This window comes from Dama dama, chromosome 23, assembly GCF_033118175.1.
Source record: "Dama dama isolate Ldn47 chromosome 23, ASM3311817v1, whole genome shotgun sequence".
NCBI classification, from domain to species: domain Eukaryota; kingdom Metazoa; phylum Chordata; class Mammalia; order Artiodactyla; family Cervidae; genus Dama; species Dama dama.
In genome coordinates, this window is record NC_083703.1 from 17,985,798 (window position 1) to 18,000,616 (window position 14,819).

Here is a 14,819-nt window from a genome sequence, read left to right on the forward strand (position 1 = left end):
GAAATCATTTAAACAAACACAAAGATCTGTTGAGTTTGATGAAATTTCATCTTCCAGCAAGTCATTTTTACCTTCTACTTATTTGCAGATTATAGTTAATAGATTGTAAGAAACTAATAAAACATTGTTATCTCAAGAGATCCTCCAAAGTGAGTAGTTTTATTGGTTATTGGATCTTTCGTATTCTTGTTCAGTCTGACTCAGATGCTCTGTAAATCTCGAAGCACTTGAGCGTCAGGGCACAATATTCAATGACAGGGAATAGTCTGGTAAGTGTCTGATAAGGTTATGGCCATTATGCATGGGTAAACCTCACCGCTATTCTTGGCCAGGAGATTAAAAACAATTATAAATGTTAGGTAGTTCCCTGGGGGTTCAGTGGTTAGGACTTGTTGCTTTCACTGCCAGGCTTGGGTTCAATCCTGGATCAGAGAACTAAGATCCCACAAGCCATGTGTTGCAGCAAAAACAATTCAAAAAACAAACAAAAAATATCATATGACCCAGAAACTCCACTCCTGGGTATATACTTGAAGAAAACAAAAGCACTAATTTGGAAAGATACATGCACCCCAATGTTCTTAGCAGTATTATTTATAATTGATAAGATACAGCAGCAACCTAAGTGTCCATCAACAGATAAACAAAGATGTGGCATACACACATACAACGGAATATAACTCAGACATAAAAAATAATGTAAATTTGCCATTTGCAACAATAGGAATGGACTTGCAAGGTTTTTGCTTAGTGAAGTAAGCCACACAAAGATAAATATTTCATGTTATCACTTATATGTGAAATCTAAAAAATAAAACAAACTAATAACTATAACAAAAAAGAAACAGACTCACAGATAGAACAAACTAGTGGTTACCAGTGGGGAGAGGGAAAATGGGAAGGGGTAATATAGGGATATGGAATTGAGGAATATAAACTACTTTGTAAAAAATAAATAAGCTATATGCTATATTGTAAAACACAGAGAATATAACCAATATTTTGGCTGTATTTTATGTTGGCTACAATATAACCAATAGTAACTAAATGAAGTAAAATCTCTAAAAGTTTTGAATCACTATGTTGTATACCTGAAATTTTTATAATATTGTAAATCAACTATACCTCAATCCAAAAAATGTTCTTAATTAAAAAATTACACATGATGTCATGTCTTGGGGCCAAGTTTTACCTTTTTTGTTAATACTTCAGTGTTTCTGATGCTAAGAGAACCATAATCAGCTTTGAAAACTCACCATAGAAAAGGTACCATACAACAGAATAAAATGATTGACAGATGGAGGTGTCCTTTGACACCTGCAGAAATTCTTAAACCAAAAATTGCATTCCTAAAATATCCCAGACAAAGAAGTTACTCAAAAGCACAGAAATGATTATCAGTGATCATACTTGTGAACATCCGTTGGATCATAGAAAAAGCAAGAGTTCCAGAAAAACATCTACTTCTGCTGTATTGACTATACCAAAGCCTTTGACTGTGTGGATCACAACAAGCTGTGGAAAATTCTTAAAGAGATGGGAATACCAGACCACCTGACCTGCCTGCTGAGAAATCTGTATGCAGGTCAAGAAGCAACAGTTAGAACCAGACATGGAACAACAGACTGGTTCCAAATTGGGAAAGGAGTATGTCAAGGCTGTACTGTATATTGTCACCCTGTTTATTTAACTTATATGCAGAGTATATCATGTAAAATGCTGGACTGGAGAAAGCACAAACTGGAATCAAGAATTCTGGGAGAAATATCAACCTCAGATATACAGATGACACAACCCTTATGGCAGAAAGCGAAGAAGAACTAAAGAGCCTCTTGATGTGAGTGAAAGAGGAGAGTGAAAAAGCTGGCTTGAATCTAAACATTCAAAAAACTAAGATCATGGCATCTAGTCCCATCACTTCATGGCACATAGATACGGAAACAACGGAAACAGTGACAGATTTTATTTTTGGGGACTCCAAAATCACTGCAGATGGTGACTGCAGACATGAGATTAAAAGACGCTTGCTCCTTGGAAGAAAAACTATAACCAACCTAGATAGCATATTAAAAAGCAGAGACATTACTTTGCCGACAATGGTCTGTCTAGTCAAAGCTGTGGTTTTTCCAGGAGTCATGTATGGATTTGAGAGTTGGGCCATAAAGAAAGCTGAGCACCAAAGAATTGATGCTTTTGAACTGTGCTGTTGGAGAAGACTCATGAGAGTCCCTTGTACTGCAAGGAGATCAAACCAGTCAATCCTAAAGGGAATCAACCCTTAGTGTTCATTGGAAGGACTGACACTGAAGCTGAAGCTCCACTACTTTGGCCAGCTTATGTGAAGAACTGACTCCTTAGAAAAGACCCTGATGCTGGGAAAAATTGAAGGCAGGAGGAGAAGGGGCCAACAGAGATTGAGATGGTTGGATGGCATCACTGACTTGATGGACATGAATTTGAGCAAGCTCCAGGAGTTGGTGATGGACAGGGAAGCCTGGCATGCTGCAGTTCATGGGTCGCAAAGAGTCAGATACGACTGAGTGACTGAACTGAACTGAACTGAAGCTTGTGAAAAACACATCTTTTCCTATCCTGTGAGTTTGTATGCTCCTATTTACAGTGAGGGCGATAAGAAGCTTTTGGGTCATTTAAACCATTTGGCCAATTGAGCACAATATAATGTCTTTGGTAGATAGTTTGACTTGAGATCCAGCTTTGTAGCCAAGGACCTTTAAACCACTGAAGTAATTTCTCTTGCTCATCCTTTTTTATTTTTTTAATTCTCAAACTCCTAATTTATCCCTCCTCTTCCCCTTTAGTAACCATAAGATTGTTTTCTATGTCTGTGCATCTGTTTCTGTTTTGTAAATAAGTTCTCCGTTTTTTTTTTTTTTTGTCTGCTTTGCTCAACCTGTGGGAACTTAGTTCCCTGACAAGAGACTGAACATAGGCCCTCGGCAGTGAAAGCGCAGAATCCTAATCACTGGGCACCAGGGATTTCCTGTATCATTTCTTTAGATTGCACACACAAGTCTGTTGTCATTTTCTGTCTGATTTATTTCACTTAATATGATAATCTCTAGGTGTATCCATGTTGCTGTAAATGGCATTATTTCATTCTATTTTGTGGCTGAGTAATATTCCACTATATACATACCACATTTTTTTTTATCCATTTATCTATCAATGGATACTTAGGTTGTTTCCATGTGTTGGCTATTGTAAATAGTGCTGCTGGTGGACACTGGGGTGCTTGTACTAATTAGAGTTTTCTCCAGATATATGCCCAGGAGTGGATTGATGGATTGTATAGTAACTCTGATGTGAAGAGCTGACTCATTTGAAAAGACCCTGATGCTGGGAAAGATTGAGGGCAGGAGGAGAAGGGGACAACAGAGGATGAGATGGTTGGATGGCATCACCGACTCAATGGACATGGGTTTGGGTGAACTCTGGGAGTTGGTGATGGACAGGGAGGCCTGGCATGCTGCGGTTCATGGGGTCGCGAAGAGTCAGAAACGACTGAGCGACTGAGCTGAACTGAACTGAACTGAATGGCAACTCTATTTTTAGTCTTTTAGTTTGTTCATTTTTAAAATGGATAGTGACACCTATCTCTTAGAAGAGTATGAAAATGAGATGACAGAACGTATGCAGAGAAGTCCTTTGAGAATGGCAAAATATAGTTTCTTTTTTTTAATTTTAAAAATCAATGATTTATTTATCAATTACCCATTATATTTTGTAAAGAGAACATATTTAGAATCTTTCATAGTACTATGTTACTTTTCATCTTCAAAATATCCATACATTTTAAACAATTTTGAAACTAAAATGATACCAGAACTTACATAGATGCTACAATCTGAGAATTGCAAAATAGTTTCTTAGATGCCACTTGAGCTAAGTAGTGGATGTCATCCTGTGACTAAATGGGATGAAGTTCTTATTTTCCTTTCCATCTTAAACGAGAATAAATCTTATTAGCAGTTCCTGTTAATAATGTAACAAGAATACTAATTTTTTTGGAAAATACATTCTAACAGGTGCAATTAAGAAAAAATTTTGCTTATTACAAGGCAGAAGTATCTTACTGTCTGCATCATGCTGGACTTGTCTTAATGTGTTAGAACTTCATTTGATGATGAACATCGCCAAATAGCTCTGTACATTCGAGCAGTTACAAGTGTGTGCTTATCTTTAAATCATGCATGGTCACAATATATATACAACATGTGCATAAAGTTTTTTTTAGATTGTATGATTTAAACGAACCACCTCTTCCCATTTTTTCTTGTGTGTTTACTCGGCTTAGCTGATGTTCCGTAAAATGCGAGGCTTAAGTGAATTTCCGGAAAACGTCTCAGCCGTTGGCGATGTCCTGTCTCACCTAACGTCCTCGGTTGACCTGGACTTCGGTGCGCACCATCCCCTCCACGTGACTATGCTGCCCAACCCCTCGCACCTGGAAGCCGTGAACCCTGTGGCAGTCGGGAAGACTCGGGGGAGGCAGCAGTCCAGGCGGGATGGGGACTACTCCCTGGACAGTTCAGCTCAGCCTGGGGACAAAGTCATCTGCTTACAGGTACCGGGAGCTTCAGGAAGTAAGGCCAGAGGTTGGGAATACTGGGAAGAAAGAATGTCCAGGTTGGTAGTTGTCATGGCAGTCCGAGTGGGGATTGGAAAAGAATTTCCAGAGTACTGCAGAAAGGAGTGAGTTTACTAAGAACAAAGAGCAGAATGTGGGTACTGGGAGCAGGGCTGGCCGTCACCTCCTGGCAGACCAGGGAGAGCCAATAGGACACTGTTAGAGCAGCCGGCTGGCTCAAGGGAGAGCCGACACCTTTGTGGGTTAGTAGTCAATTTTTATAGCCTCAAGACAAAATTCCTGCTGGAAGGGTGATATTAGGTGATTGGTTAGAGCGCTATAATAGGGTGAGCATGGGGTGGGCATTTTTACCTAATTTGGGGTCAGGAAGCTTGCTGGTGATGATCAGGGGGGCTTTTGGCAATGGTTACAGAGGGGCTCAGTCAGCTTCGGAGGTGACCTTGGTTCTGGGCTCAGCGTCTGTGGCCTTGGGATAGGATTCCACAGTTATCATGACAGGAGACAGCACATGTTCCAGACAAAACTAAGGTGAACTTTTGGGAAAAGAAGATTTGGGGGTTGTTTTAAAAATTCATAGCAGATGTGAGTATCTGCCTACCAGTAATCTCAAGTCAACTGACTATGTTTTGTTTTTTGACTGATCTTTTTAAAAATAATTTTTTTAACTAATTAAAAATATATTTATTTCTATTTATGTATTTGGCTGTGCTGGGTCTTATTACAGCATGTGGGATCTAGTTCCCTGACCAGGGATCAAACCCGGGCCCCCCAGCTTTGGGAGCACAGAGTCTCAGCCACTGGACCACCAGAGAAGTCCCTAGTTAATTTTTTTTATTGGCGTATAGTTGATTTACAATATTGTGTTAATTTCTGCTGTACAGCAAAGTGAGTCAGTTGCACATGTACATATATTTACTTTTTTTTAAGATTCCATTCTCATATAGATCATTGCAAAGTACTGAATAGTTTCCTGTGCTATACAGTAGGTTCTTATTTGTTACCTACTTTAAATATAGTGGTGTGTATATGTCAATCTTGATCTCCCAATTTATCCTCCTCCCTGCCCAATCAAGGCAACTGACTTTAGACAAAGGTCTTCACTGTATTTTTCCTTTCTTGTGTTATGAATTAATTAAGGGAGTGTGGACTGACATAGCTGCTACTACTAAGAGGACAAATGTCATTACTTCTATGAAACTGTGACCCTCATGGAAACCACACAGTGTCTGTCTATCTAACAAGGCTGCAAGAGTCTGGAGTTATTTTGCTTGCTTGTTTGTTTGCTTTAAAATGAAAGTCTTTGGCATTAAGGCAAACAAGACAAATGATTAGTGTATTACTTCCTCCACCCCCCACCGTTGGTAACCCAACAGGTGTATTTTAGAGGTGTAGATTGTGGGTCATGTTTTTCTTCTACAAGTATTCATTTAATATGAAACCTTTAACGCCTAGAGGATAATTAATCCTGGATATCAGTAACTGGGTCTTTAAACCCAATGAAAACAGTTAAATCCACAAGGCAGTAGAATATTTGTCTACGTTTACAAATAACTGGGGGCTTCCCAGATGGCACTAGTAGTAAAGAATCTGACTGTCAATGTAAGGAGACATAACAGATACAAGTTCGATCTTGGAGTCAGGAAGATGCCCTAGAGGAGGGCATGGCAACCCACTCCAGTATTCATGCCTGGAGAATCCCATGGACAGAGGAGCTTGGCCGGCTATGGTCCATAAGGTTGCAAAGAGTCAGACACAACTGAATCCATTGAGCATGCACAAATAACTACATTATCTTATTGTTAATTTTTCATGGGCCAGAAACTTGTAGTAAATAAATTGTCGGGTAAGCACATTTGAATTTGATTATGATATAGTATTTCTAAATAGAAATCTTCACATTGTTAGCCATACATTCTCTTCACCTTTCACTTGAACTCATGAGACTCTAACATAGTTCAGTTATTCACATTTTCCCAGTACATTAACCTGATGTTAAGACTGATTTCTGAAGTAAGAGGTGAAAGTGGCACGTTCTTTAAACTGATGAGAAACTGCCCTCTTCTCTCTACTTCGTGTTCCCAAAACATTTTATCCTGCTATGTCTGCCAGTGTCTTGCCTTATTCAAATTCAACATTCTAATTTATTGTGGAAACCTGAAATTTGGAGTCTATAAAATCATTCTGGGTGAGACTATAGATGATACTTTTGCTGTCTGTGATTCATCTTAGTCCTGGACCTGGTGGGATTGCATTGTCATTTGTTATCGGCTGTGTGTGTCCATGCCCCTTACTGTATTTTATTGAGTGGTTTCTGCTGCCTCCAAAATTCCTTGGGGCTCATGGACCTGACTCCTCAAAGCTTTATGAGCAACCATGGAGTCTTTGGAGCTTCCCTTGTAGCTCAGTTGGTAACGAATCTGCCAGCAATGCAGGAGACCTAGGTTCAGTTCCTGGGTTGGGAAGATCCCCTGGAGAAGGAAATGGCAACCCACTCCAGTATTCTGGAGTATTCTGTCCTGGAGAATCCTATGGACAGAGGAGCCTGGCAGGCTATAGTCCATGGGGTCACAAGAGTTGGACATGACTTAGTGACTAAACCACCACCACCATGGAATCTTTTATCTTTTGATTTAAGAAAGGAAATAAAGTTAGCAGATGACATATGGCTTTAGCGCCAAGAACCCTAAGACCATGATAAAACGATGCAAGTTGTGAACAGCCATTATGTCTTAGCAGTGCCTCTTCTGTGAGACACCCATCTCTCTTCCTTGCTTTACAGGTCTCCTTTTACATCATTCACATCATTACCACACTGAAGTCCCATCAGCCAGGAGGCCAAAGAGTGAGGGGTTTTCAGATGCCTGGAACCCCGTGACCCTTGTGGGCCAGTGTGTGGCTGAGGGCTGGACCTGATAGTATAGCCCGGTGAGAAATAGCAAGGATTCTGGAACCATGAACAGCTAAGTTCAGATCCTGGCTTTGCAGCCTTCCAGCTTGCCCTTCGGGCTTCCCAGGTGGCGCTAGTGGTAAAGAACCCACCTGCCAATGCAGGAGACATAAGAGACATGGGTTGGAAAGATCCCTTGGAGGAGGGCTTGGCAACCCACTCCAGAATTCTTGCCTGGAGAATCCGTTGGACACAGGAGCCTGGCAGGCAAGGTCCATAGGGTCACAAAGAGTCAGACACGACAGAAGTGATTTAGCACACACAGCTTGGCCTTCTTGCTTGCTTCTGTCCCATTGTTTCCCTAGATCTCAGAGGTCAAGGGAAGTGTGTTACATTTCCAGAGTGTTCTGAGTTAAATGAGAACTCAGTAAGTTCCTTAACCCAGGGGATGGGTTTGGCAGGGTGAGGAAATTAGTAGAAAAAATGGAGGCATCACAGAAGGTCTAGTCCTAGCCATGTGAAATACAGACTCTTTCTGAACCTCGATTTTCTCACCTGTAAAAGGAGCAATAGAAATTCCCTTCCCAGGCCCCCCACGCATGGTAGATGAATGGGTTAATAGAGATAATGTTTATAGTGTTGTGAAGGTAATGTAAGGGTATGTTATTACTGTTCTTGGATGCTCCAAAATGTCAGTCATCTCTGTAGACCCCTATCTACGGGAAGGTGTGGGTTGGAGAATCACCAAGGAAAGCAGGGATTCCTTTCTTAACCAAAATGTTCTACTTGTATATACAAATTACTCTTTTAAGGACATTTTCACTGTCATTAAAAAAATTACCTTCCAAGGATTCTTTCTTCATTCTTATTTAAGTCTTTTATTTCTGTTACTAATTAGGGCCACAGTGGTTACCATATCAGATTAATTACAATGGACTGGTTCAAAATTGGGAAAAGAGTATGTCAAGGTTGTATATTGTCACCCTGCATATTTAACTTATATGCAGAGTACATCATGAGAAATGCCGGGCTGGATAACTCACAAGCTGGAATCAAGATTGCCGGGAGAAATATCAACAACCTCAGGTAAGCAGATGATACCACTTTAATGGCAGAAAGTGAAGAGGAACTAAAATGCCTCTTGATGAAGATGAAAGGGGAGAGAGAAAAATCTGGCTTAAAACTCAACATTAAAAAAACAAAGATCATGGCATCCAGTCCTATCACTTCATGGCAAATAGATGGGAGAAAAAGTGGAAACAGTGTCATATTTCATATTCTTGGGCTCCAGAATTAATGTGGACAGTGACTGAAGCCACAAAATTAAAAGACTTTTGCTCCTTGAAAGAAAAACTACGACAAACCTAGACAGCATATTAAAAAGCAGAGACATCACTTTGCCGACAAAGTTCTGTATAGTCAAAGCTATGGTTTTTCCAGTAGTGATGGATGGATGTCAGAGTTGGACCATAAAGAAGGCTGAACACCAAAGAATTGATTCTTTTGAGCTGTGGTGCTGAAGAAGACTCTTGAGAGTCCCTTGGACTTCAAGGAGATCAAACCAGTCATTTCTAAAGGAAATCAACCCTGAATATTCATTGGAAGAACTGGTGTTGAAGCTGAAACTCCAATACTTCAGCCACGTGATACGAAGAGCTGACTAACTGGAAAAGACCCTGATTCTGGCAAAGATTAAGGGCAAGAGAAGGGGATGACAGAGAATGAGACAGTTGGATGGCATCACCGACTCAATGGACATGAGTTTGAGCAAACTCAGGGAGATAGTGAAGGACAGGGAAGCCTGGCATGCTGCAGTCCATGGGTCGCAAAGAGTTGGATATGACTCAGGGAATGAACAAATTAATTTATTAACTTTTTTTGCCACACCAAGAGGCTTTTGGGATCTTAGCTTCCCCATCTAAGGGACTGAACCCAGGCCTCGGTAGTGAAAGCGCTGAGTCCTAATCACTGGACCGCTGGGTAATTCCACGTATCAGGTCATTTTACCCTTTTTTTTCAGATCATGTTATTCTTTAGTTGAGCATTTTGGCTGTTTATTTGTTTTTTCTATTTTGTTTTATCAAAATTCCCTTTATTTTTTTTAAATTATCAAAGATTATAATTTTACAATATTGAGAAATATAGAACAAAATACAATTATTGGAAGATAATTGCTCTACAATATTGTATTGACCTCTGCCACTCATCAACACAAATCAGCGACAGGTATACGTACATATGTTCCCTCCCTCCGGAACCCCTGCCCATCACCCACCCCTCTAGGTTGTCAGAGAACACTGGCTTGAGCTCCCTGTTTTATACAGTAAATTCTCACTTGCTATCTATTTTACATATGGTAATGTATATGTTTCCATGCTACTCTCTCCAATTATCCCTTATTTTTTTACTTAATAACTTTTTGAATAAAATACATTTATTATATAATATCACGTAAAATTTATGTGCACAACATACACTTTATTGATATAATAGCCTTCTATATAGCATGAAGCCAGTGGCACTCATACTTTCCCCTAAGATCTACAAGTCCCTCATTATTTGCTTTCAACTTTTCAAAAAAAAATTGACTCCCTTTTCTATCACCTTCCATTTCCCAGTTTTTTAAAATTATTTATTGAAGTATAGTTAATTTACAGTATTGTGTTAATTTCTGCCATATAGCAAAGTGAGTTATGTATACACGTATATATACATTCTTTTAAAAATTCTTTTCCGTTCTGGTTTATTCAGTTCAGTTCAGTTCAGTTCAGTCGCTCAGTCATGTCTGACTCTTTGCAACCCCATGAATCGCAGCACTCCAGGCCTCCCTGTCCATCACCAACTCCCGGAATTTACTCAGACTCATGTCCATCAAGTCGATGATGCCATCCAGCCATCTCATCCTCTGTCATCCCCTTCTCCTCCTACCCCCAATCCCTCCCATCATCAGGGTCTTTTCCAATGAGTCAACTCTTCGCATGAGGTGGCCAAAGTACTGGAGTTTCAGCTTCAGCATCAGTTCTTCCAATGAATACCCAGGACTGATGTCCTTTAGGATGGACTGGTTGGATCTCCTTGCAGTCCAAGGGACTCTCAAGAGTCTTCTCCAACACCATAGTTCAAAAGCATCAATTTTTTGGTGCTCAGCTTTCTTCACAGTCCAACTCTCACATCCATACATGACCACTGGAAAAACTATAGCCTTGACTAGACGGACCTTTTCTTGACAAAGTAATGTCTCTGCTTTTTAATATGCTATCTAGGTTGGTTGCTATCTAACTTTCCTTCCAAGGAAAAACCATAGCCTTGACTAGACGGACCTTTTTTTGACAAAGTAATGTCTCTGCTTTTTAATATGCTATCTAGGTAGGTTGCTATCTAACTTTCCTTCCAAGGAGTAAGCGTCTTTTAATTTCATGGCTGCAATCACCATCTGCAGTGATTTTGGAGCCCCCCAAAATAAAGTCTGACACTGTTTCCACTGTTTCCCCATCTATTTCCCATGAAGTGATGGGACCAGATGCCATGATCTTAGTTTTCTGAATGTTGAGCTTTAAGCCAACTTTTTCACTCTCCTCTTTCACTTTCATCAAGAGACTTTTTAGTTCCTCTTCACTTTCTGCCATAAGGGTGGTGTCATCTGCATATCTGAGGATATTGATATTTCTCCCTGCAATCTTGATTCCAGCTTATGCTTCTTCCAGCCCAGCGTTTCTCATGATGTACTCTGTATATTAGTTAAATAAGCAGGGTGACAATGTACAGCCTTGACATACTCCTTTTCCTATTTGGAACCAGTCTGTTGTTCCATGGCCAGTTCTAACTGTTGCTTCCTGACCTACATATAGGTTTCTCAAGAGGTGGGTCAGGTGGTCTGGTATTCCCATCTCTTTCAGAATTTCCCACAGTTTGTTGTGATCCACACAGTCAAAGGCTCTGGCATAGTCAATAAAGCAGAAATAGATGTTTTTCTGGAACTCTCTTGCTTTTTCAATGATCCAGGGGATGTTGGCAATTTGATCTCTGGTTCCTCTGCCTTTTCTAAAACCAGCTTGAACATCTGGAAGTTCAAGGTTCACATATTGTTGAAGCCTGGCTTGGAGAATTTTGAGCATTACTTTACTAGCGTGTGAGATGAGGGCAATTGTGCAGTAGTTTGAGCATTCTTTGGGATTGCCTTTCTTTGGGATTGGAATGAAAACTGACCTTTTCCAGTCCTGTGGCCACTGCTGAGTTTTCCAAATTTGCTGGCATATTGAGTGCAACACTTTCACAGCATCATCTTACAGGATTTGAAATAGCTCAACTGGAATTCCATCACCTCCACTAGCTTTGTACATAGTGATGCTTTTAAGGCCCACCTGACTTCACATTCCAGGATGTCTGGCTATAGGTGAGTGATCACACCATCGTGATAATCTGTGTCATGAAGATCTTTTTTATAGAGTTCTTCTGTATATTCTTACCACCTCTTCTTAATATCTTCTGCTTCTGTTAGGTCTGTACCTTTTCTGTCCTTTATCGAACCCATCTTTGTGTGAAATGTTCCCTTGGTATCTCTGATTTTCTTGAAGAAATCTCTAGTCTTTCCCATTCTGTTGTTTTCCTCTATTTCTTTGCATTGATTGCTGAGGAAGGCTTTCTTATCTCTCCTTGCTAGTCTTTGGAACTCTGCATTCAAATGGGAATATCTTTCCTTTTCTCCTTTGCTTTTCGCTTGTCTTCTTTTCACAGCTGTTTGTAAGGCCTCCTCAGACACCATTTTGCCTTTTTGCATTTCTTTTCCATGGGGATGGTCTTGATCCCTGTCTCCTGTACAATGTCACGAACCTCCGTCCATAGTTCATCAGGCACTCTGTCTATCAGATCTAGTCCCTTAAATTTATTTCTCACTTCCACTGTATAGTCATAAGGGATTTGATTTAGGTCATACCTGAATGGTCTAGTGGTTTTCCCTACTTTCTTCAATTTAAGTCTGAATTTGGCAATAAGGAGTTCATGATCTGAGCCACAGTCAGCTCCGGGTCTTATTTTTGCTGACTGTATAGAGCTTCTCCATCTTTGGCTGCAAAGAATATAATCAATCTGATTTTGGTGTTGACCATCTGGTGATGTCTATGTGTAGAGTCTTCTCTTGTGTTGTTGGAAGAGGGTGTTTGCTATGACCAGTGCATTCTTTAGGCAGAACTCTATTAGCCTTTGCCCTGCTTCATTCTGTACTCCAAGGCCAAATTTGCCTGTTACTCCAGGTGTTTCTTGACTTCCTACTTTTGCTTTCTAGTCCCCTATAATGAAAAGGACGTCTTTGTTGGGTGTTAGTTCTAGAAGGTCTTGCAGGTCTTCACAGAACCGTTCATCTTTAGCTTCTTCAGCGTCACTGGTCGGGTCACAGGCTAGTTCCCTGTGCTCCACAGTAGGACCTTGTCAGGTCTGTGCTATCATGATCTAGTAGATTTCGAAAGTTCTGGAAGAAGAGCACATTTCAGAGATTCTCTTATAATAGTATTTTGTCCTTTCCTCAAAGCCTCCTTTCATTTGTGTATGATACGCTCCTCGCCCCCTACCCCCCCGTCTTTGCTGTCACATCATTCTCTTTTATGTTCACGGTGGTGGCCAGCACACCTAGCGGGGAGGAGGTGATGTGAGTGACACCCTCTCATTTGGGGGTAAATCTGATTGGGGAAGGGTGAGGGTTCGAAGTTATTTTGTTCCTTGCGTCTTGCAGGCTGTTTTCATGATTGCTTTCCTAGAGGTGATTCTCCTGTATCTCCCATCACCCTACCTTCTCTGGTGCTGCCGTGCACACTATCATGTTGATGAGGATGCAAGAGGCCATGGGTACAGGTGATGATGTAGGGTGGAAGGAATAGGTCAGCTGGTCATAGCAGCAAGAGGAAGAGAGCTGATTTAGCATCATTGAGAGCTGCTTTAGGAAGTTCTATAACGAGCAGATTTTTAGGAGGGGAGGGGGCAGTTTTTTATAAACAGAGATACAGGGACAGGGCTTCCCTGGTGGCTCAGTGGTGAAGGATCTGCCTGCCAATGCAGGAGACAGACATAGGAGACACGGGTCCAGTCCCTGGGTCAGGAAGATCTCCTGGAGGAGGAAATGGCAACCTACTCCAGTATTCTTGCCTGGGAAATCCCATGGAGAGAGGAGCCTGGTGGGCTATAGTCCACGGGGTCACAAAGAGTCAGACACGACTGAGCATGCACGTGGCATGTGGCAACCAGGGAGTGCTGAGAGCATGGTTGTTTTTTATTGCTGTTACTATTAGGTTACTAAACCTAAATGTCTCCACCCCTTACATTCATTTTCTTTTCTCTCCCCCATGATCTAGGTTCACGGTGATGCTTCTTTCTGTGGTCAAGGGATTGTTCCTGAAACATTTACACTCTCTAATCTCCCACATTTCAGAATTGGTGGGAGTGTCCATTTGATTGTCAATAACCAGCTGGGTTACACCACTCCTGCAGAAAGAGGAAGGTCTTCCTTATATTGTAGTGACATTGGTATGTAACCCAGAGAAGAGCTGATGTTGTTGAGTCAAATAAGGAATTTCTAGAGAAACTTCTATTATAGTTCACTCAGAACAGGGAACCTCACTGCTGGTCCCATTTTAATTTTTGGATCAGATATGGTCAGTGGTCGCCAACGGTGTTGTTCATATTCCTTTCAAAGTCCGAGTGTGATCTTTCAATCCCAGGAAATAAGAGTAGAATTTAGAGGGTCCCATCTCAAATTGCTGATGTATCCAGTTGAATGATCTGGTATAATCCAGAGATCAACACAGTTAGTATAACTGGAGTAATTGTCTTTAGAATATTCAGAGTACCCAAGACCACAGTCAAAAAGGATGTGTTCAACCAGTAAATCTGGCCAAGGGGTCTGGTGGGAAATCAGATGTGAAGAAGCAAAGGCATCCTGTTTTAACCTGTGGAAATTGACAATATTAAAAGAAACACAGGGCTTCTTATTATTCATTCCCTATTTCACAGAATTGACAGAACTGTCAGATGGTGAGAACTGTACTGTTTTTACATCCAGAGCCCGGCCTGGTTGCCATTTGGGACTATCTATGTGAATTTTTTGTGATTAGAGATTTTGAAAATTCATTCTCAACCAACTCTTTGAAGAAATCCTTTTTTTTTCCCCCCTTAGGCTACATCTTTTAAAGACCGTTTTGTCTCAGGAGGAAAGATAATAGTCATAATGATAAGAACACACACACATCTGTTATTAGGTACCAGGCTCTTAAGCACTTTATATGCATTAACTCATTGATGCTTTAGGACATCTCTGGGTGATAGGAGCATTATTCC

At 40.7% G+C, this 14,819-nt stretch overlaps 1 protein-coding gene across 1 annotated transcript in view; it reads left to right on the forward strand.

The window, feature by feature from the left end:
- DHTKD1 (dehydrogenase E1 and transketolase domain containing 1) overlaps positions 1-14,819 on the forward strand; it is a 43,381-nt gene that overhangs the window by 10,835 nt on the left and 17,727 nt on the right. Inside the window, exons 5-6 of the mRNA XM_061126076.1 lie at positions 4,316-4,585; positions 13,838-14,009. Of these exons, the coding sequence (XP_060982059.1) occupies positions 4,316-4,585; positions 13,838-14,009 (442 nt within the window). The remainder of the gene's footprint in view (positions 1-4,315; positions 4,586-13,837; positions 14,010-14,819) is intronic.